Source organism: Mytilus edulis, chromosome 3, assembly GCF_963676685.1.
Source record: "Mytilus edulis chromosome 3, xbMytEdul2.2, whole genome shotgun sequence".
NCBI classification, from domain to species: domain Eukaryota; kingdom Metazoa; phylum Mollusca; class Bivalvia; order Mytilida; family Mytilidae; genus Mytilus; species Mytilus edulis.
In genome coordinates, this window is record NC_092346.1 from 65,886,726 (window position 1) to 65,908,826 (window position 22,101).

General features: G+C 31.1%; 3 protein-coding genes across 6 annotated transcripts in view; 1 reads left to right on the forward strand and 2 right to left on the reverse strand.

Annotated features, from left to right (window-relative positions):
• The first annotated feature begins 82 nt into the window (after nt 1-82).
• Nucleotides 83-706, forward strand: LOC139515389 (uncharacterized). Its single transcript, XM_071304958.1, has one exon. It carries the CDS (start codon nt 83-85, stop codon nt 704-706), a length of 624 nt encoding a protein of 207 aa, XP_071161059.1.
• Nucleotides 707-2,818: 2,112 nt separating this feature from the next.
• Nucleotides 2,819-3,160, reverse strand: LOC139515390 (peroxisomal membrane protein PEX14-like). Its single transcript, XM_071304959.1, has one exon. It carries the CDS (start codon nt 3,158-3,160, stop codon nt 2,819-2,821), a length of 342 nt encoding a protein of 113 aa, XP_071161060.1.
• Nucleotides 3,161-3,671: 511 nt separating this feature from the next.
• LOC139514465 (uncharacterized) overlaps nt 3,672-22,101 on the reverse strand; it is a 46,585-nt gene continuing 28,155 nt past the window's right edge. For 2 of the 4 annotated variants that reach the window (XM_071303771.1, XM_071303769.1), the window contains exons 3-6: nt 15,269-15,371; nt 13,563-13,598; nt 6,623-10,288; nt 3,672-6,515 (exon numbers count right to left, since the gene is read on the reverse strand). In XM_071303771.1, the coding sequence (XP_071159872.1) occupies nt 9,870-10,288; nt 13,563-13,598; nt 15,269-15,371 (558 nt within the window). In that variant the 3' untranslated portion in view covers nt 3,672-6,515; nt 6,623-9,869. The remainder of the gene's footprint in view (nt 6,516-6,622; nt 10,289-13,562; nt 13,599-15,268; nt 15,372-22,101) is intronic. The other 2 variants (XM_071303772.1, XM_071303770.1) reach the window with 1 other exon arrangement.

Consider the following 22,101-nt stretch of genomic DNA (forward strand, 5'->3'; position numbering starts at 1 on the left):
CTGGTATGGTGGATGGTGGGAACGCTTTATAGGAATTACAAAAACTTGTTTGAAGAAAACATTAGGCAGATCTTACGTTACCATGGATACACTTCAAACAATTCTGACAGAAATAGAAGCAATCATTAATGATAGACCATTGACCTACGTATCACCGGATATTGAGGACGAGGAGCCGTTAACTCCGTCACACTTGCTGTACGGAAGAAGAATAACTTTAACGCCGTATCCACAACCGAATATTGAATACATTGCCGTGAATAGTGGAAAACAAGAACTGCATAAACATTTGAATAAACAGTCGAGTTTAATGGAGCATTTTTGGAACCGGTGGAAATCCGAGTACATAACGACTCTTAGAGAGTTTCATCGCCAAACAGGAAACAACTTACAAACTATACAAGTTGGAGATGTAGTGCAAGTCCAAGATGATAAATTACCGAAAAACCGATGGAACATTGCCGTTGTTGATGAATTGATCACCGGAAACGATGGTTTTACACGAGCAGCTATAATACGAACTAGTGCAGGACGTACTTCGCGTCCTATAGTAAAACTGTACCCGCTCGAAATCCGAACAAACATTAACAACTTAGATGACAACAATGATGATTCTTCAACAGAGAGATTGACAAGAGTTCTACCAAAACGAGATGCATCTGTCCGAGCTCGAGAGAACATCAAGAAATGGACTACCCAAAAGTGATAGACTTCGTTAAAAGTGGAAGACTTCGTTAAAAGTGAATTTAATAAGTGAATTATTTGAATTTGTTTTAGAAAGACATTTTAATTATTTAATTTTCAGAAATATCTATTCGATTGACATTTAAAGTAATTAATAATTTCATATTTTAACTTTTGCCGGCCCCGAGAATGTCGGGAATTTAGCGCGAATATATACATGTTAACGTTGCTACTTGACTTATGTAATTATGACGTTACTTATATAGCAATGGCTAGACGTTAGAATAAACACGATCTATACACAACGCATTTTATCTACTTTACACAACAAGGGGTTTTGAACAGTCAACATTATCGTAGACCAAATTTCAATTTCGAATTGTATCACATTGTAGTCATCGTATATATAGTACAAAAGAGGGACGAAAGATACCAGAGGGACAGTCAAACTAATAAGTCGAAAATAAACTGACAACGCCATGGCTAAAAATGAAAAAGACAAACAGACAAACAATAGTGCACATAGCACAACATATAAAACTAAAGAATAAACAATACGAACCCCACCAAAAACTAGGGGTGATCTCATGTGCTTCGGAAGGGTAAGCAGATCCTGCTCCACATGTGGCACCCGTCGTGTTGTTTATGTGATAACAAATCCGATAAATAGTCTAACTCGGTAGGTCACATTTATCAAAGGGAAGGGGATTGTAGTTATGACGTAAAGAACATATCCGATATCATTTGTGAAAAGGTTCTTTCATAACGGTCAACCAACTCATGATGGCGTCCGTAAAATTTACGGACATGTAAATCATTTAAGAGTTTGAAAGTTTCTAAAAGTACTTAAAAAAGGAATTAAAGGTTGAAAGCATGTTCATAAAATAATTTGAAGTCAACAATCTTTATTAATTCCAAGAGAAAAACATCAAGATATGAAGTAGACGTACTAGTTTTGTGGGTTTTTATAATCACAAGTTTGTTGGAATAAATGAAATGCAAGCACTGTCAGAAAACTGGTTTCTAGAGTGACACGACATCATCATTATATTTCATAAAGAAAGTTTTGAATTTTATAAAATGTTGTTTTTCTTTTTGTCTTTGAGGAGGTCATTATGCATTATTATGCATTTATACATAGCAAGTCGGCACGTAGGCGTACATAGTTAGAACGACTTGTATAACCAACTGTTCTGACATTGAAGTCTCAATCCATTAATCCCAACCAATATATTGTTGATAAAAAAATCAAGCATTTTTCTTATAACATCTTTGGTGTATTTGCTGTTGTGATCAGTGTGGGTCTCAAAGGGATATGTTCCTAACCTTAATTAAGGTATTTGTACCTACTATTCCAATTTGTTAAGAAAAGGCTCTGTTAAATGAGACGATGTAGTCGATCTTGTAATATACATGGGAAAAGAAGGGTAGAATGTTGAATATTTATACGTTTTTCTTGCTGCAGAATTGTAAAGATTGAGATTAGCTGTAAAAAAAACCAACCTCACGTAACTTAATATAATAATGCCTACCAGAAAACAACCCTTAATTTCTGGTTATAATAAACAGCGGTCTTTAAGTGGAATGTTGGACTAGTTTAGAACATTGTTAACAGCAGAAGTGAAATTCGTTTTTCAATAACAAAAAGAAATGAGGATTGAAGATTTAAGATTAATTCTTCAGTTTGCAAATCGTTGCATGTCAATATCATATCTTCACTTGCTGTAATAATCAGTCGATAAATAATTTGATATGTCCTAATTTTTTTTTAACCAGTTGTATTTGATAGACATGACAAAATAAAAGAATCTGATCCTTGAAAATACCAGATTGTTAATGAATATTGGAATCAAAACCCTTTACAGTCCATTGACGTGGTATAATAATCTTATTTCCAACTCATATATGTATTTTTGTAGAGTCCATTCGTGGTATGTATTTTTTTTAAACCCATACCATTTAATAGTATCCTTTCATTATATATGATTTTTGTAGTGGTGACATGCATGGTATGTATTTTGTTTTGTAGTGACCATTAAACATATGTTATTCCTTCATGGTAAATGATTTGTGGTATCGACATTTATTGTATTCCATTTATGTTATCTCCACTCATGGTATGTTATGTATGTTATCACTGTTCGTGATTTTTTGTTGTTGTTATACTCATGGTATGTGATGTTTTTGTTGTTGTTATATTTATGGTATGTGTTGTTTTTGTTGTTGTTATATTAGTGGTATGTGATGTTTTCGTTGTTGTATTTATGGTATATGATGTTTTGATGTCATCATTCATAGTATATGATGTTTTGTTGTCATCATTCATAGTAAGTGATTTTTTGTTGTCATCATTCATTGTATGTGATTTTTTGTTGTCATCATTCATAGTATGTGATGTTTTGTTGTCATCATTCATAGTATGTGATGTTTTGTTGTCATCATTCATAGTATGTGATGTTTTGATGTCATCATTCATAGTATGTCATTTTTTGTTGTCATCATTCATAGTATATGATGTTTTGTTGTCATCATTTATTGTATGCGTTTTTGTTGTCATCATTCATAGTTTGTGATGTTTTGTTGTCATCATTCATAGTATGTGATTGTTTGCTGTCATCATTCATAATATGTGATTTTTTGTTGTCATCATTCATAGTATGTGATGTTTTGTTGTCATCATTCATAGTATATGATGTTTTGATGTCATCATTCATAGTATATGATGTTTTGATGTCATCATTCATAGTATGGGATTTTTTGTTGTCATCATTCATAGTATGTGATTTTTGTTGTTGTCACCGATGATGGTTCACAAACTGTTAATAATCCATTAATGATTGTGATTTATATGGTAAGCCTTCACAGCATGGTATTTTTGTGAAGTCACCATACATGGAGTGTTTTATGTTTCTCAACAAAAGAACAGTTCTCAAATATAACGACCACATATCACCTTAGTTTCATTACTTATATAAATAACAATTGTCTTTCATTAGCTGCTTTATTTATCATTTATATAAGTAACAATATTTTATAAGCACAAGACATACACAACACGTTTAGCTAAACAGAATAACACCTAATAATGTCTTCCGAAGAAAAAAAAAAGAAACTTTAAAATAATAAATCGCCAATACATTTCAATAGGATATAACTTTCTTGTGTCTGTGAATTCTTTATTGAATTTTAATTTCATGATGTAATTATCTGAATGATACTTTGAACATAATTTATTAGGAAAACATGAAGATGAATACACAATTGACGAAATAAAAATGATTTAATTTCTCAAATATGTTGATAATATAAGTTGAATTAACGTACTGTAGATAACCACAGTTGTGTTAAGTGTATGGTGATCTCATGTTGTAATCAAAGTGCTTTTAAGCACTGGAGGGTAAACAGAGCTTTATTATATCAGTGGGAAGAAAAATTAAATTTGTCATTGTATAAAGCATTGGTTAAGGTTGAATCAACTATAATTATGGACAAAGGAAGATAACTCTAATTTTCAAGATGACTTTTGTTATTTTTAGGACAGATGCTAGATTCCTGCACCTTACAATAGTTATGTATTTTCTTGACAAATATAACATCATTATGTATCTTGAATATGTGAGCATATATTTCATTGATGAATTTTAGGAAATGTTCATGGTTAAGATGTATAGAATGTTATGATCAATGCACAATATTTTGTGTATCACAAAAGTAGTGATAAACCTTAAAATATTTAGATATCAGGCCTGTTCTAAAGGGTGTTGATTACGTTTCATGCAATCTTTACCCAAAAAGTGAATTTTAAGTTAAAAGAACTGTAATTAACAATCTATTTTATTTATTTGTTTAATATATTGCTAAAACATGTCAATCATTCCCCTTATTATCCTGGGTCGAGTTGAGATGAATAAAACACTGTCTAAATCGTTAAAAGTAAGTTGCACATGGTCTTTGATAAATCAAACAATTATATTGGAAGGATTTAGTCAAAAATAGTGCTTCTGAAATAAGTAAAACTCACGCTATTACTTTAAGTAAGATTTTAGACAATTATCTTTTTTCAACGACAAACATTAATAGGTGCAAATATCTACTAAAAGGAAACTATTTTAATAAAGTATTGATAAGCATCTAACTAAATTTTGGCACGAAATAGCACAAATGTTGAAAATGTTACTCGCTAATGTTACTCGCTCCAAAAAGATGCAATGCGATTATAGAAATACACGCATTCACAGAAGTCTATCATAGAAAATAAAAAAATAGATATAGAAAATCAGAAAAAAATATTATGGAATGTTTATTCATTGGTTATCGGTAAAAAGAATATTCATGAATTTCGAAAAGGAAAGGTTTACTCTATAACGTTTCTATAGAATTATTCCATACTTTTGTCTTAGAACATTTATATTGACATAGAATTTTAAATATCTCTTAAACAACACTTTTAAACATTATATATGTATTTACTTTCGAGTGGGCTTCTATTAAATCTGCATCAAATACAATGACATTCTACCTGCAACTCTGTTCATTGAATATTTAATGTTAAGGCTGATTAATTTGACATCTAAAAGGTCATAATATTGCTAAAATGGTTAAAATGCGCAGTAAATAGTAATGTCCATGAAAAACATCCTGTCAGAGCATTTTGTAGCCATAAAATTTTTGATTTCATAGTAACATACTTAATGTATGGGTGCTTATATTGAAAATCCTTGTAGCTTTAAGGCCTTGTCTGCGTTTAAAGAAATCAAGAAGACTGTTATTAAGGTCATATCATATCTTTTTTGAGGAAATATTATTCTTAAAGTTAACAGTGTTCTTAGTTGATAAAGGTTCTATTAAAGCATTGACCACCTTTATGGAAAACAATGCACTATAATATTTTACCATCTAGTTAACCTTTAAAAAAAAAAACCTAATAAACTCAGTATTTGAATGCAGTTAATGAAACGTGATGGATTTTCTCTAAATGCTTCATAACGTGACAAACGGGAGACAACCATTCCTTCTTACAGTGGTAACAGCAAAAAAGACAAAATAAGATATCTATAAAGTGTGTACCTGGTTTTTTTAAACAGAAAAATATTTATTCAAGGTAATATCATTACTCTTTTCTGCAGAAACATTTTCCACAATACCATTCAACAACACATTGTACATTTTATAATGTTAAAACGGACAAAAATATAAATAAAACACATAGAAATCACGGTCATAAATTGAAGAAGCTGCAACAAGCAGCAAAATTATGGCACTCATCTGATGATATTTCCAGTGCAAAAATGTTTATCAGACTACAATGAAATTTTACAGTTTAACTTAAAAGCCTTGAATTTTTCTTTGTTCGTCAAATATTTAGTTTATTACAATAACAGAGTGACCACTTCCCTTATAACTTAATAAACAAATGAACATTATCAAATTTAACAGTTATAGAATAATCATATATTTATATATACATATAAATGTTCAATGTTGTTACTTCTTCAAAACATTTTATTATGTATATTCAAAGTTTATTTTCAATTAAAAAATAAGATAAAATGGTCGTATTTCTACAAATAAAAGTGCATTGTGTTTTGTGAGTAGTTCGATAGATTGACAAAAATGTGTAACTTATTTTCAGAAGTATTTTTCTTGCAATTTTACAGTACCTAAAACCAAAGTAAATACACATAGATTAAACTAATATAACATACTGTAAACTGTTACTGTAATGCTAGCAATAATGTATTATTTTATCAATCTCCATATTAAAAAAATATTCATTCATAGATACATTTGTGTTTAAGAAATTATCCTACTACTCACAAAACAAAAACATTCTTAAGATGTTGATGACATATCAAATGACATGCCAAATTTTGGCCACGAGCATCACTGAAGAGACATGTATTGTCGAAATGCGCATCTGGTGCAAGAAAATTGATACCGTTAATTTTATGCATGTATTTAGAAGCTAAGATGAATAATATTCAACAATACTGTACGTTATCTTGGCTTTCGTACAAGTACATCATATTCTGAGAACTGAAAAATTAGAATATACCATCATAACATATATTGTCGAAGCATTTGGTGGGACATTGTGATATAAAATGTACAGAAAATTACGGAGATAGGAAGAAAATAATAATCCAAAAACAAGTAACACATATATACAATTTACAGCCGCTATCAATGTGACAATTTGATGATCTGAAGCAAGATGCCAGCGATGGATCTCATAACAATGAAAGTGATTTAGAAAACTTAAAAAGGAGTGGTTATTATACTTTCTTAATACTGGAATTTTTGGAAAAATAGAAATTTAAACGGGGTGCAGATTAAATGCATTTCATATGCATTGATTGTAAGTTAGGTCAGTGACAGAAATGAAATGTAAGGGACGGATGGAAAGATGTTATATCACTCCAGATTTTTACATAATCCAAAATAGCACTAAACACCGTCCATGTCTGCAAATGAATATTCCTGGAGATGTAGTAACTCTTCCTTATATTTGACACAGTACCATTTATACATTTGACACTCAGTTAATATATAATTTAGTATTTGTCCTACCGTGACACTGCTAAGGCACATAACAGAAAATATGAAAATCAAAATGAAATATCAAATAATTTATAATTGTGATCAAATTTTTAAATGTTTCATAAATTTTATTGGAAACTTGTTAAAGCTTTTTGATTTAAATAAAATACTTCCAATTTCATGTATTTAGAAGGAAAAAAATTTTTACAAATGGACAAAGCTTATAACAATGGAAACGGTAACAAGGGAAAGATCCCAACGCGAATATTACTTACAAATAAAATTAGTTAGAGAAAAAGTAAACAGAATTGTTAAAATAAATAATGTAACAAATATTAACAACAAGTATTTTAAGAATAAATTAAACATGTAAAATCCCTTAGTACTGACATATTCTAAAAATGATAAAAAGGCACATAGTGCCACATTATAACTTAAACAACTATAATATTCAACATCATTTGAAAGGGAGATGTGAGCGATAAGAAACAATATACAAATATATTACAAGTAAATAAAACAAATGCCTTAAGAAGAAACAAGTGGTACGTTTGTCATTAGCTTACCTTTAAAAGATGGAAATCAACGAAAAGTTGTTTACTACAAGTCACGTTAAAATTGGAAATCGAAAACAATTATGAATGTGTATTTTGCTTTTTTATTGAAATTATGTTTACAGTTTTACTATATGTTTCCATACTGGAACATTTTTCAATCATTTAATGTTTGTATTTCAAATTTATTTAAACATGCTGCCTAAAAGTTTTAAGGAATGTATGTTATATTGAAATAAGGGCATTTTTAATAAACTGTCAACTATTCTTTTAAAGAACACAGTTTAGTATACTATCATTGTATAGAAAATGTACACGTAGCTGCCCACATTAACACAGAAAATTTCTGGAAATTTAATATGCTACATTCCTGTATATTTTGAGAAATAATACATATTACTGCATAATTTGGAATAAGAAAACACCAATTACTCATTACAAAATTTAGAGTTTAAAAATGCTGCCAGTAGAGGATATTTGATATCCTTAGACATTGCATGGACCAGTGAGGACAACACATTGAAAGTTAGTAAAATACTGCAGACCATTTATTTTTGCGTGCTTAAAATTATGAAGTTTTAATTGTAAGATTTAATGAAACATTAAGAGGAATAATTATATACAATCACTATATTAAATAAAAATACACGAACCTGTAGAGCCGCAAAAGTAAATCGGTGTCCAGTATTAGCATATGGATTATGAAAATCATAATAATCAAACGTCAAAGACTAACAACTTTATACTTCCGTAATCAGTGTCTGTATTTTGAATAAATAATTACATTTGCGTACACTCTCATTTAGACATCATTCAAAATGTTGAATGACATTGAAAGGCAATATTTTAAAAGGAAAATCTCAAAACCCTTAAGCATTATAATATCATATTATCCACCTGAAGAATATAAATGATCTTTGCATTCATTTTTTGTATTTAAAGACAATATCGGATATCAAACAAAGCTTTAGAAGAATGGCAACCTTTAAGAAATGCCATCTACAGCAAATTCGGTTTCAAGTAAGAATATTAGAAGTTAAAAGTTGTTAGTCTATTTTAACGTTTTATTTTCAACCTTTCCGATATATCTTATTATCATTGTATAACATAACGTGCTGATAAGTGACCCAAGGAACAGAAAGGCACAGGAGATATTTCGTATCGGAGAATGCTGCCTCTTCTTGCACTGTGTTTTGCTGTTTAAATAATGTATACACTTGTTATACATAATAAGATTTTTCATGAAAGAACAAATTGCTGCTTTGAAATGTTCACTGCCCTTAAGAATTGGAATGTTTGATATCCCCTGGTCACTTATCAGTTCATTTCATTTCATTCCATAGACGGCTACACATGAATAAACCTTTTCCCAAATAAGAATTACTTTTTTTTTGCAAAATGGCCTAAACAGTTTTATGATCAATTTATTCTAATAACAATTGTGTGTTCCAACTGGTGTTTTGTAGCTGCTTACAACAATATCTGCAAATCATAACCATGCTTGATCAATGGATGCAAATGAGTTATGGTATAAACAAACAACGCCATTTTGAATGGACCAAGTATATAGTAAATACATAATGACTGATTTTATCAAATGCCTGATAATATATGATCAATGAGCAAATGTTTTAAAATAAATCTAAGACATAGTATCGTTCATATCTGTACCAGCAAATTTCTGTCCAAGATATATCATTCTGAATTTACATGAAGTCACTTCAATTTAAAATATTGTTCGTTTTGCAAAATGTATAATTTCACCAAAATTCAAGAATGTTTTTTTACTCATGGAGTGTGACGTATTATTTCATTTATCAATTCACCTTTCTACAAATATTATAGTTTTAAACAATTAATAGCTTTTTATGGACAAAAAAATGAAACAAATAAAAAACAACTTTTCTGAATAATACATAAAAAAATACTATTATTAAAATGTTATAAGAACTAATTCAGTGTCGAATGAACAATATTTCAAAAGTACAGAAGAAAAGTTTACTTCGGGACCTGCCTCGCTCATAATAAACATAATATTGCCATAATTCACAATCAATGTCCTAATAGAAATAATTTATAACAACTATGTTTTTAACCTTTCTTACTAGGATCATGTAACTTAAAGGCGACAAAAACGTTGCTGCCAAGCATTAAATTCAAATATTTGTGCTCTGATATGTTCATTCCCAAAGAATCTCTTTGGTGAAGTCTTGTAAATAAACAATATGCGTATGGTTGGAAAACCAAGCTTCCCGCTGCTCTAACTACGTCTGATTGTATTAAAACTTTTTCAGTGCTTTTCAACTGCATTTGCATTTTAAAATTAGGTGTAGGATTTGAAATGCATCTGTCCTCTGTTCTTAAACATTGTGTCATAAACACGAAGTACATCCCACTGTCATCAATGTGAAGTCCGTTGTTATCCACACGCATTTCTGTATGCTCACCAACAAGATCGCTGATGAAACTTAAATTGTAAGTGGGATTTGGGCATGGTTGTTGTCTTCCAACTGAAACAAAAGTAGACTTGTTTTAATACTTTATAATATAACCAGAGAAGCATACAGTATTTATTTTTTGTGTAATGTTATTTTTGAGTTCACAATAATGAATTGATTATGTAACGTTTTCCTGTATGGGTTTTGAAATGTGTAAATTCAGCATCGAAAGTATATCATAAATACTAAAACTTTAAATTGTATAATCCAACTAATAACAAATGTAATCGCCATCTTAGTATGTATTAAGTCGTTAGAGAAAGATAGTTAACAGAACATCATTCCAGTTGTGGTCATATTTTGAATTACAATAACCAAAATTATGAATCTACGGATTTGGCTAAGTGAATGCAAGAAATTGTATACTGTTTTGATATATACAATGAGAAAATTAAACGTGTGGTCGTTTCAGTTTAAAAGTGAAGTATTTTGAATCTTAGATGTGGACAAGATGTATTCTGACTAATGTCAGTATTTGTATTCTTTAATGTTATATTACATACTTGCCTTTAAGGCTTCTAACTTTTTGCATACAGTATTTAATGGAAAGTTGTGAATAACAGATATTACTTACAGGATGACAAACAAAATATTAATCTGGAAGAATATCTTGAGAGGGATGATGTTCCTCACTTTCGACATTTTGCATAAATGGTGAGACTATAAATGTAGTTTTCTTTTTATAAATGTGTAAAGATGGAAAAGAAATACTGTACGTCCTAAATTCTGACACTTTGGACAAAAAGGAGTTTGCACAATGGTTAGTGTTGGTACGTACAAAGATAGGGGATTATCTTGGATGTTTATCTTAAGCAATTAATTACTTATTCTTATATAGATACGTGCACATTATAATAATACGGCATTGATTTATAAGGTCTCTCAACCTCAAAACCTTCTCAAGCAGGTTGTGCGGTATAACGATTGAAATTGACACTATATAACTTTAGTGGAACTGGTCACGCATTGGTTGGCCGAAATGATATACAAGTGTCTCTAATCACTATAGACGTATATTCACGGTGTAAAGTGGGAGGTTTAGCTAACTATAAAACCAGGTTTAATCAATCCTTTCTACATAAGAAAATGCCCGTATCAAGTCAGGAATATTACAGTTGTTTTCCATTCGTTTGATGAGTTTGAGCTTTTGATTTGCCAGTTACTTAGGGACTTTCTTTGTAGAATATTCCTCGGAGTTTGGTATATTTTGTATTTCTTGTTTTGTTATTTCTTCGAGACCAGAAAAAGTTGTCGGATCCAAAAATTATCTAATGTAACTTTTTCCTTTTCGTGACGACGATTTTTGACTGGGCCATAGCAGTAGGCGCTTTTCTTGTGGAAGCATCAAGTCTGGTTCCGTTTGAAATTCATACGTTTATCGTGGTTTTTCCCTTGTATATTCCAAAATAATGTACTAGTGTTTAACATCGATGAACTACTATTGATTCTTTTCTATAATTCACTGAGAGTTGAAAGATACCAAAGGGATATTCAAACTCGTAATTCGAAAATATACTGACAATGCTTTGGCAAATGCATTACAAAACGCGAGTATCATTTTAACTACAGTTAGCAGACATAATCATTATAATACCCAATTAAGTACGTTTTAACTGGCCTCAAGTCATATTCGTGAAATTTTGTAGTATTTGACACAAGTGAAATAATTGATGTTGAAATTTGTTGGGGTATGTTCCTGATGAAGATTAATCGAGAACAAATTTTCGGATGCACCAAATTTATACAGTTTCATTTTTATGTTTCCTCAATAATTTTCGATTTATGTTTTCTTCAATACATTTAGTTGTCTGCGATAATACTAGTTTGAGTATAAATAATGTTCAGATCTCGTACAAACTCGTTAATTCACAACAGATGCTTCGTCAATCTGTCAGTGTGTGCTATTTAGTGCTGAGTTGTAAAAAGGAAATACATACAGATTGCATTTGAAAAATGTCAAAATACTAAAAAAAAAATAGAAGTCAAATAAAAGATAATATCATGGTCAGAAAGAAAAAAGAACTATTAAAAATTAAACTGGTTCATAAATCACTACACTGAAAATACAGATTTAAGAAACAAACACCATGATAACACTGAGGTTGAACACAGACGCTCCTGGAGTGTAAGCAGTTCCTGTTTTCCTAGTTGCATTTGTCGTGTTATTCACTTCAAGTTAATTGACTGTCTTAACACTGGATCCATTTGATTTAGGATGTGTACTCATTATTGTATTAAGTCTAAGATACTGAGCTTTTCTTTATTACTTTATCGTCTTTGAATTAGCTGTCAATAACTGCGATAACCCTTAGATCTGTACCTTGCGTACTAGTATTTTGTGTGTTGTTATTTTTGTACTTTGTATGAAGTGATGAGTGAATCCCTTATCACCAGTTCGTTCTTATGTTTTGCTGTTTCATCACTGTTTCAGGTTAATGGATTGCGTTGGGCGTCCGCAAACATGTTTTATACACTATATATGTGCTTATCACAAGCCAGTAGCCTGTAGTTTAGTTGCTGTGGTTTGTCCAAAGTGTGTTGTTTTTTTGTTTTTTACTTACACCAAGCCGTTCTTCTCGTTTGGATTGTTTATATTCGGACTGTTATAGCTAACTGAGAGTCATTTTTGAAGGCCGTACGGTGACCTATAATTGCATATAAATTTGCACCGGCGAGTTTGTTCAAGGTTCAACACATTTTCGACTTGATAACGACCATTGCACTTTCTGGAAAATGATTGTTTTGCCTTTGTAAACTGTTCTTGCGCTGCGTTCTTATACATAGTATTAACTGTTCATCTCTTTGAACCATGTTAAGATAAACTGTTTTTGCAGTTACCTCATATCTAGTAGAAAATTTACTTGAAGTACGCATATCTAGTATAAAATGTTCTGTAGTAACCTCATATCTGGTATAAAGTGTACTTGCACTGAACGAACTGTTTATGCATTGAACTCATATCTAATAGATATGATAATTTTATAAAGAGGAGTTGATGATCATGTTTGAGTTTTTTCTTCTTGCTGTTAAACTTTATCTTATTACTGCCACAGAATAGGAATTTCATTATAAATGTCTGTTTCGTTTCCAGTGGTATAGTTGGGTAAATTCCCTATAGAAAGCGTGGCCCTTATATATATTTTGTTTTAGTGATACGTAAACAAAACTCATTTTACACTACTAATAACGTTGAATTACATAAATCCACCAGAAATTTAATGAAACAAAAGAAACATAAACATAAAAAGGATATAAACAACACTGAATAAAACAACATCTAACCTACCATCTTTAATTTTTGGTGAGTTCCAATGCGAGATTCCTATATAGAAATAAGTAATGGTTAATATTTATCTAATTTAATAATTCATAAGAAAGGATTTACTAGAACTTTTTTTCAATATCTTTTAAAAGAAACAAAACTCAAACTCTCAATTACACTCATGTTAAGGTGAACATCTAGTGCTGAACATTTCGTGAATATTATAGGGCGATTATAATACATCAGATTATAACTACAAGTTGTTTTTAAAGTCCCTATACCGACGGGACTTGGATGTGTATTTATATAGCGAAGTTAGCTTGCAATTAAGCAGATTTATACCGGCCCACAAAAGTAAATCTTTACTGAAAAGGGGAAACAATCTTTTTCCAATTACTAGGTCATCGACCTTCTGTAATTCCCAATGCTGTTTGTCCTTTCCATCCTTTTCTCGTCAGTTATCCGGAAGAAAAAGCATTCGAATCCCTAACGGATTGAGCTATTTTGTACAAAGGTTAATCTTTTTCTATTAAGGTTGAAATTCTTACTTTGTCATATAATACTCTCTTAGATTTTAAACATAACATATAGGAATACAAAATTATTAAATGCAGCAATGCTCTCCAGCTCGTGCAAGACAAAATTAATTGATTGAATCTGCTTATAAAAATTACCATAAGATTCAAGTTTTAAATCCAATATAACCTAGATTTGAACATTTTTTATAGGCCACGTAATTATTTTGTTGTTGAAGCCAGCATTGCTCGTATTTACGACCTAAGGCATACTTATTACTTTTAATAATTCTGCATCAATACAAAAATCAATATGGTTAAGAGTTCAACCGTATTGATTTTTCCAAGCTATCTCACATTAACTTGAACATCCTTTGAAACCTAACAGGAAATGTACGATTGTCCAAAGCTTATCTCACAGAACAGAGGTATAGAATTTGAATGGAAAACTACTTCAGTAATTGAAATCCATGCCCTCGCTTCAATGTATTATTTGGTCAGATGAAGATTTATATAATTACAGTTCCATTTAAACAGATCTTTGTATGCATATAGTAGAAGTATTGGAATTGTTTTACAATTGTATGCGTGTGTCATTTCCAGTTTAAAGTTTGATGCTTTAGAATCAAGAAAACTTCAGTCTCACATTTAGTTTCAATGACAAAGTAATTAGAAATTCTCAAGTAAAAACGTTATTTTCTAAGAAAGAAGAGTGAATCGATCTAACAGATAAATATACAGGCTCGGCTTGCTATATTCACAGCATTTGAATGTTGAACTTCCCAATAAAATATTTTTTGTGTATTGATGTATGACACAAGAGAAATTTTTACTAGTGTGCTGATAATAATATTGTAAATGTGTAGTTTTTAGCTTTACGATGCTATTTCAGCTGTCGTTTACAGTTAAAGCGAAATACGTCTATATTTATTTTTGCTATCTCCTGTTTGTAGATTTTGGTTTGTAAATCAAGTTCAGGCTAGTTTATACAGATATAAGTTGCTCAGTTTTTCTACAACTTGGCTGCTAGTTGAAATGAATCGTTTTGAACTAAAGGAGAGTAGTCGTTTTCTTTAATTTGAAAAGATGTAAATTGAATGATCTCTTCAAAATTTCTATTCAACATGCACTGATATGAACCATATAGGTTCCGTTTTACCATATTTTGTTACGAAAGTCGTAATTAATGGGAGACGACTACTGTTTTTAACCTACCGGGTTGAGGGACTTGAACTGCATGCAGGTACGTCAATGCAGCATGTCTATATAACGGGTCTCTGTTATCTCCACCCTCGAGATACTGGGACCTCAAGAAAACCTGTAATGAGAGATAAGTATTATTAATATGATTATAATACCTTGTAAGACCAGTGTTCTAAGACAATTTGTGTAGCGTTTTTATTGATGTCTCAACATTCTTCAGCTAAGAAAAATATTTAATTTCTATGGGCAAAATACGTTATAACCTTATATGGATGTCAGGATGAATACATATAACAATACAAAAAATGAGAAAAACAGAGATAAAGCATCTTGTAGCTGCTTGCTTGGGTATGAAATAATTAAAAATATATCGTAGTGTTATCAAAATCTATATATTCAGGGGACTTTGGTAATACCAAATGCTTATTCCTGTCCAAAAAAATCCAAAAAAAACCTTTACATAATTCGTTGTGCGCAAATGAATGAATGAATTTTCAATATATTTCCTTCAAACTATGAAGAAAAATATCCGACATGTCGACCTTCACTCAAATGAATGTGTTCGATCACACATGGCTTTAAAGTGTTTACAGTTGATTTAAAACAAGGACAGAGTATTCTTGATGGATCGATTTTTATTGTATTTACGATACACAAGGAAAATTGATTGCAAGATTCAAATTCCAAAAAAACTTCATTTACATGAAACTAATTGGTGTCCACATTTTCCATTTTCCTGTTTTGGCAATGCAAGATAAAGAAGATGTGCGGATCTGCATAATCGCCAATACAATAACAAAGTATTGCTTTACACCATGTAATTATTAAAAAAAAGAATGGCCCAGTAAAGCACCCGCAGAAACTATAGATTGTTAAAAAAAGTGTCATCACTTTATTCCTTTTTTTATTTTCCATTTAACCAGTGATTTTCGTAATATCATTTATCAATTTATCAAAGCCAATACTTGTGTTACATCATTGAGATTAGAATAACAGCAAGTTACCTGAATATTCCTCCATAACAACCATTTAACAAACATTTAAACCACAATGATGGAAAGATGTATTATTTAAACTTCTTCATCAGTAATGGCAATGTAAACAGAAAAACATTGTGAAGTGATTAATACCGTGTTTTCATGTGTCGTCCCAATGGAAACATACATATATATTATGCATTTTTGTGGTAATGGTTACAATATCAATTCCCGGAATAATCAGTATTGACAGAATGGCAAGGTCAAATAAGACATTTATGTTTCATTTTAATTGTGCTGCATCATAGATCTGATCGAATCACGAATGGGCCATAACACCATCAATACATTGCAATTACTACATAACAACAACAAATATAAATGCATATGCACTTAGAATAGATTATCATAGCTAGTATGCATGTTACTGTATAAATAGATAAAAATAGAACAGAAAGAACATAAAAAAACCTTATAAACAATAGTTAAAAAAAATGAAATTAGATGACTCATTCCCCGTGGTTAGCAAGTACCATTTTGGGGATTTTTTGGATGGCTGCAATTTTGTGTTTTTATCAAAGAATATCAACGTTGGACGTTATAAATATTTATGCATTCAGTTTAATCCAACACAAAGGATCGTAAATTGGAACATGTTTATGCATTAACGAGAAAGCATGCATTTTCATTTGTAATTCGATCTTTTATTGCCTTCATATACCATAAAAGAATTAATTCAAATAATAATTAAAAAAAAATCTGTGTCATCTATACTATTAGAATGAAATTCAAAACAGTGTAGCTGTGGCCATTGATTGACACATTCAAATCATCCATTGACTGGGACAATTTAGGTGAACGTTTGTATGTAACGACCAATGCTCACTATGTACTTTTTAAAGACACTTAAACTATGGGGTCACCAAAGGTTCTCAACACCTAAATAAAGTAATTCGAAAAATTAATCAGAAATAACACGATATTTTGATTTATATCAATTATATAAATCAAAACACAAAGGTTATTCCTGATTAATTTTTCGATTTATTTTATAATTAAAGGCGTTAAGAAACCTTTGGTGACCCCACAGCCCCACAGTTTAAATGTCTATCGTAGGTACGTCGTGAACAGTGGTCGTTACAGACAAACGTTCACGTAAATTGTCCCAGTCAATGGATGATTTTAATGTGTCAATCAATGGCCACAGCTACACTGTTTTGAATTTCATTCTAAACTTTGTGTGTCGCTTCTCTTCCTTTCACAATAAATTAATCATCATGCCCCTGTGTCCCATAGGTACTATGCATAGTCGCATTTGTCATCCATTCTTATAATTATTCAGTTTGGTTTTTTTGGGGGGTAGAAAAACGAAAAAAAAGGCGTCCGGATATTGCTTCCGTCATTGGACAGACTTTTAAGTCATAAACAAGACCTCCGTTTAGGGAAAACGGTAGTATTTAATTTTCCCAGCATTAGGTTGGCCTTTTGTGTACCAAAAGCAGGTGAAGGAAGTCAAATTAGGAGCGCTGTGATTGGATGTAAGGGTACAATATATTTTTTATTTATCTTTGAATAACTGCAGTGTGTATATTTACAACATACATTTTGAAACCTATTGAAATATTTTCTAGAGAATTATTTGAAAAGACTTGCAAAATTTCATAAATTTGGTGCAAAATGACGGTGGGCATGGATAACATAAACAAGCTCCGTTGGAAGTTGATGATACTATTTGGCTTTAATTTTTAAAACACAATAATAAAGTACTAACACAACATATAACTGTTTTATCCAGGTTTTTATCTTAAAAATTTGTAAATTTAGAAAATGTTAATATTGTCGCCTATGGCAGAATAAATAGTACCGTTTTCCCTATAGAACTGTTTTAAAATTGCACATGATTTTAAAAGTACTTGGGGCAGGACAATTATTTTAACGGTTTTCTGTATGCTATGATCATACAGATACTATTTATAAAATGTGTTTGCTATTTACTGTCAGTTTCAAGTTTATTATCCACGGCGGTCCCTGACGTGGTCGCTGATATATTATATAAAGAGTCTTTCTCTCTCTAGTATATATATATACTAAATGAGCGACTGCCGTGGATAGTATACTAGGAAAAGTAAATAGCAAATACAGTTTATTTTTATTCCCCACCTACGATAGGAAAGGGACATTATGTTTTCTGGTCTGTTCGTCCGTCCGTCTGTCTGTCCCGCTTTAGGTTAAAGTTTTTGGTCAAGGTAGTTTTTGATGAAGTTGAAGCCCAGTCAACTTGAAACTTAGTACTCATGTTCCTTATGAGATAATTTTTCAGATTTTAATGCCAAATTAGAGTTTTCACGGTCCACTGGACATAGAAAATGATAGTGCGAGTGGGGCATCTGTGTACTGGGGACACATTCTTGTTAGTATATGCATGTTCACAGTTTACAGAAAAATATAAAACAAACAATAACGGACTTTGGAAAAAGGGGGAGAGCTAAAACAAAATTGTACTATCATCACCGGGCATCCGCAGGCTAAGAATTTTGATACCTTTCCTAAAATTAGCCAGTCATAAAATATTTTACGAAAATTCATCCTACAAAAGTTTACATACTTTCAACCACGCATTTAATGCCCGCGATTTCGCGTTAGTGTTCTAGTGATGTTAATGAGAGAATGGTATTTTTATCAGTGCTGTATATTATCTTGTCAAAAGCAAAACCAGTTAATGAGTTACTAAAAAACAACATCGTGATAAAAAACACAACCTACATTACTGAAAATGCCTGTACCAATTCAGGAATATGACAGTTCTTTGCTATTTGTTCCGTTGGTTTATTTGGATTAACGTTTTTTCAGCTTTCATGGACTGTTCCTCTTTTTTAATTAACCTTGAAGTTAGGGTTTTTGTTTATACTTATATGTTTGTAGTATTATTAAAAAAACAATTCCTTGGAGCCCTAGAAATGAATATCTGGTATTATTGTTCTTTATCCAACGTTTATCCCGAAGATCAAAAGTATCTGTTGTGTTGTTCCCATTAGACATGCCTGAATGCATGATTTTAGAATTTACTAAAAATAAATTTCAATGTCTATGTATCAAAGCATAGCAATTTGAGCAATAGAATTTATTGGTACAAAATTTACAGACCTTAACTTATTTGACAACAATCACTAACTATCACATTCACATAAACAGTATTTTTTTTGCTTTAGTTGTTATAAAACCAATGAAGACAAAGATTCAAATATTGCGTAATTAAAATTCCATCTGAACGAAGGTTTCCAGAAATTAAATAAGAATGGTTATGAAAAGCGATGGAAACAAGCTTGTCAGATGTTTTTAACTCAGTTTTTATACTTCGTCTATAAACACTGTTATTTAACGATATCCGTCGTCTTTTATCGGGACATTGCAATACTTTTGTGGATTTCAATAACATTTTTTTTATTTTTTTTTATATATTAGTCTGAATATCTTTTCCTTTTAATATTCTATGGTATTTCTAATCCGGTAACATCACAGACACAGTAACCTTTGTTCATTTTGATTATTAACATTTAACGTATCGTATCATAACATATTATTCTCATATTAAGTATGTAGTTCACATGTGTAACATGTTTTGAGAAGTCTTATAAGAACTTATAGAGGATAAAGGCTTGATGGACACCATTAGCAAATACGATATTGTACATGAATATATTGGAGAAAAAAAGGAAAAGAAAGAGTAGGAGGCAGGACAGTGTTTTTTTCTGTCGATTCCTACGTATATTGATCTAATTAGGAATTTATAACACGATATTATAAGACAAAGGTAAAACGACAGACTGAAACAGAATGCCATAAACCTGGCCGTTGGTATTTCTCTTTTATTTGATTTTTTTTTCGCATTTGTCATGTCAGTGCCTTTCATATCTTAATATATGGTACGGTTTTGTTCATGGTTGAATACCGTAAAGTATCCCATATTTTTAACTTCCTTGTCCTTTGGTTTCATTTGCAATAATACCACATATCCTTTTTATATTCATTCCCTACTAAATCGTTCTGTTTGGTCAATATACTTATTGATAAAAAGTTGTCTGTTGTTCGATTATAGCGTATGATTCATTAATACCTATATGTTCCCTTTATTTTACTGTATTGAATGTTTATAATGTAAAGCTTTTTTTGGACATGAGCTACATTGTTTAAGATTAATATGCTGTTCTAAATCTATATATGTATTTGTTAGATGAACAGCCGACGATATCCTATTGATTTTATAAAAGCAGGTAAAGTACTTTTAGGTTACTTTTAGTAACTTCAAGAGTTCTCATTGAGTATTACGTATCGTTGTTTTACTTGTGCATATTCTGAGTAGAGTGTCATTTATAATCAGACTTCTATCAAATGTTATTGTATGTCTGTTTGCAAGTTCGTTGATCGAGATTGAAAAGGAAGGATCGAAATCTCAAAAACTAGTTTAACCCCGCCGTATTCCTATTCAAGAGCCTCATGAATGGGTTTGAGTAGACTGATGTGTTACGTCAATCTAATGTTACACAGATATTTTGGTTTATTTAAAGAATCTTTGAAACGATTTACGGGGGGTGGGGTGGGGGGGGGGGCATATTGTCTAGATACCTGTCTATTGTTGAATATAAGAAAATGTTGTATGTGATATGATTGCCAATGTGACAATTCACAATCGGAGATCTAAGGACATCTAACGTTGTAGAAGTTAACAACTTTTAGTCATCAACAAAACCAAACCTTATGGCTTATTTTATGTACAATACAATCATAGAAAAACAAATAAGATATACAGCAACACATGATGTCGGTTACATGTTGTTCCCTTTATGTGTGATTATCTGTGTGCTTTTGTCGGATGCTGTCTCATGTGCGTATATCCCACGCTCGCTTTTGTCGGATGCTGTCTCATGTGCGTATATCCCACGCTCCCTGTTTATTGTTTTAACTCCAATCCTTTTTACACTCGCTAGACGTATCGTATATACACTTTACTGTTTAAATCAAAATGTTGTTCTCTAGATGACTTGATTTTTTTCATCGGCTTGCTGTTTCAACGACATAACCAGCATCTCTTTTTATCCATAACTTTAAACATATTTATTTATAGTGGATTGGGAAGCAAGTTTTGCAACTTATATTAATCCCTTTCCTCTTTGCGGGTGTGAGTGCTTCCTTGTAGCGGCATCAGTCTGCTCTTTTTAGAAATCTACAAGGGTGTCACGTGCAACACATCCATGATAGAACAGTAAGAAAAAAGTAAAATCACAAAAATACTGAACTCCGAGGAAAATTCAAAACAGAAAGTTCCTAATCGAATAGCGATTTAAAGCTCAAACACATCAAACGAATGGATAACAACTGTCATATTTCTGACTTGGTACAGGTAGAAGTGACTGAGTAAATGCCACTATGAAATATAAGACAACATTAGAATGAGAGATTTTACCACAATACTAATGTAAGAGCATACAAGGCATATAGCACAGTTTTCTTAAAAGATTATTCAAAAGAAAATTAAAACATGTAACTCCGTAGGTATGTTGCGTTTTCGCATTAGTGCACATCAGGAATGCGTACACTGTTCAATATCATATGACAGAGTGAAATAAACACATTGGATTAACAAGGTTACAAATAACATTCAACTGGATTTGTTATCAAAGATGGTTGTGTTATATAGTATGGAAGTATATTATCCTATATTCATGCCTTTACTCATAGTAGAGGGTAACAGTATAAAGTATTGGTATTGTCCGTTTATCGGCCATATTCTTTCCGGATGATTATTGAAGAAACGCTTGTTCAAATATTTGAAATTTAAAAACAATATCATAGACTGTAAATGTTCAAGAG

Bases quoted from the DNA above. Each gene is read 5' to 3' on its own strand.
- LOC139515389 (XM_071304958.1), top strand. From the start codon at position 83: ATGGATACACTTCAAACAATTCTGACAGAAATAGAAGCAATCATTAAT.
- LOC139515390 (XM_071304959.1), bottom strand. From the start codon at position 3,160: ATGAATGATGACATCAAAACATCACATACTATGAATGATGACAACAAA.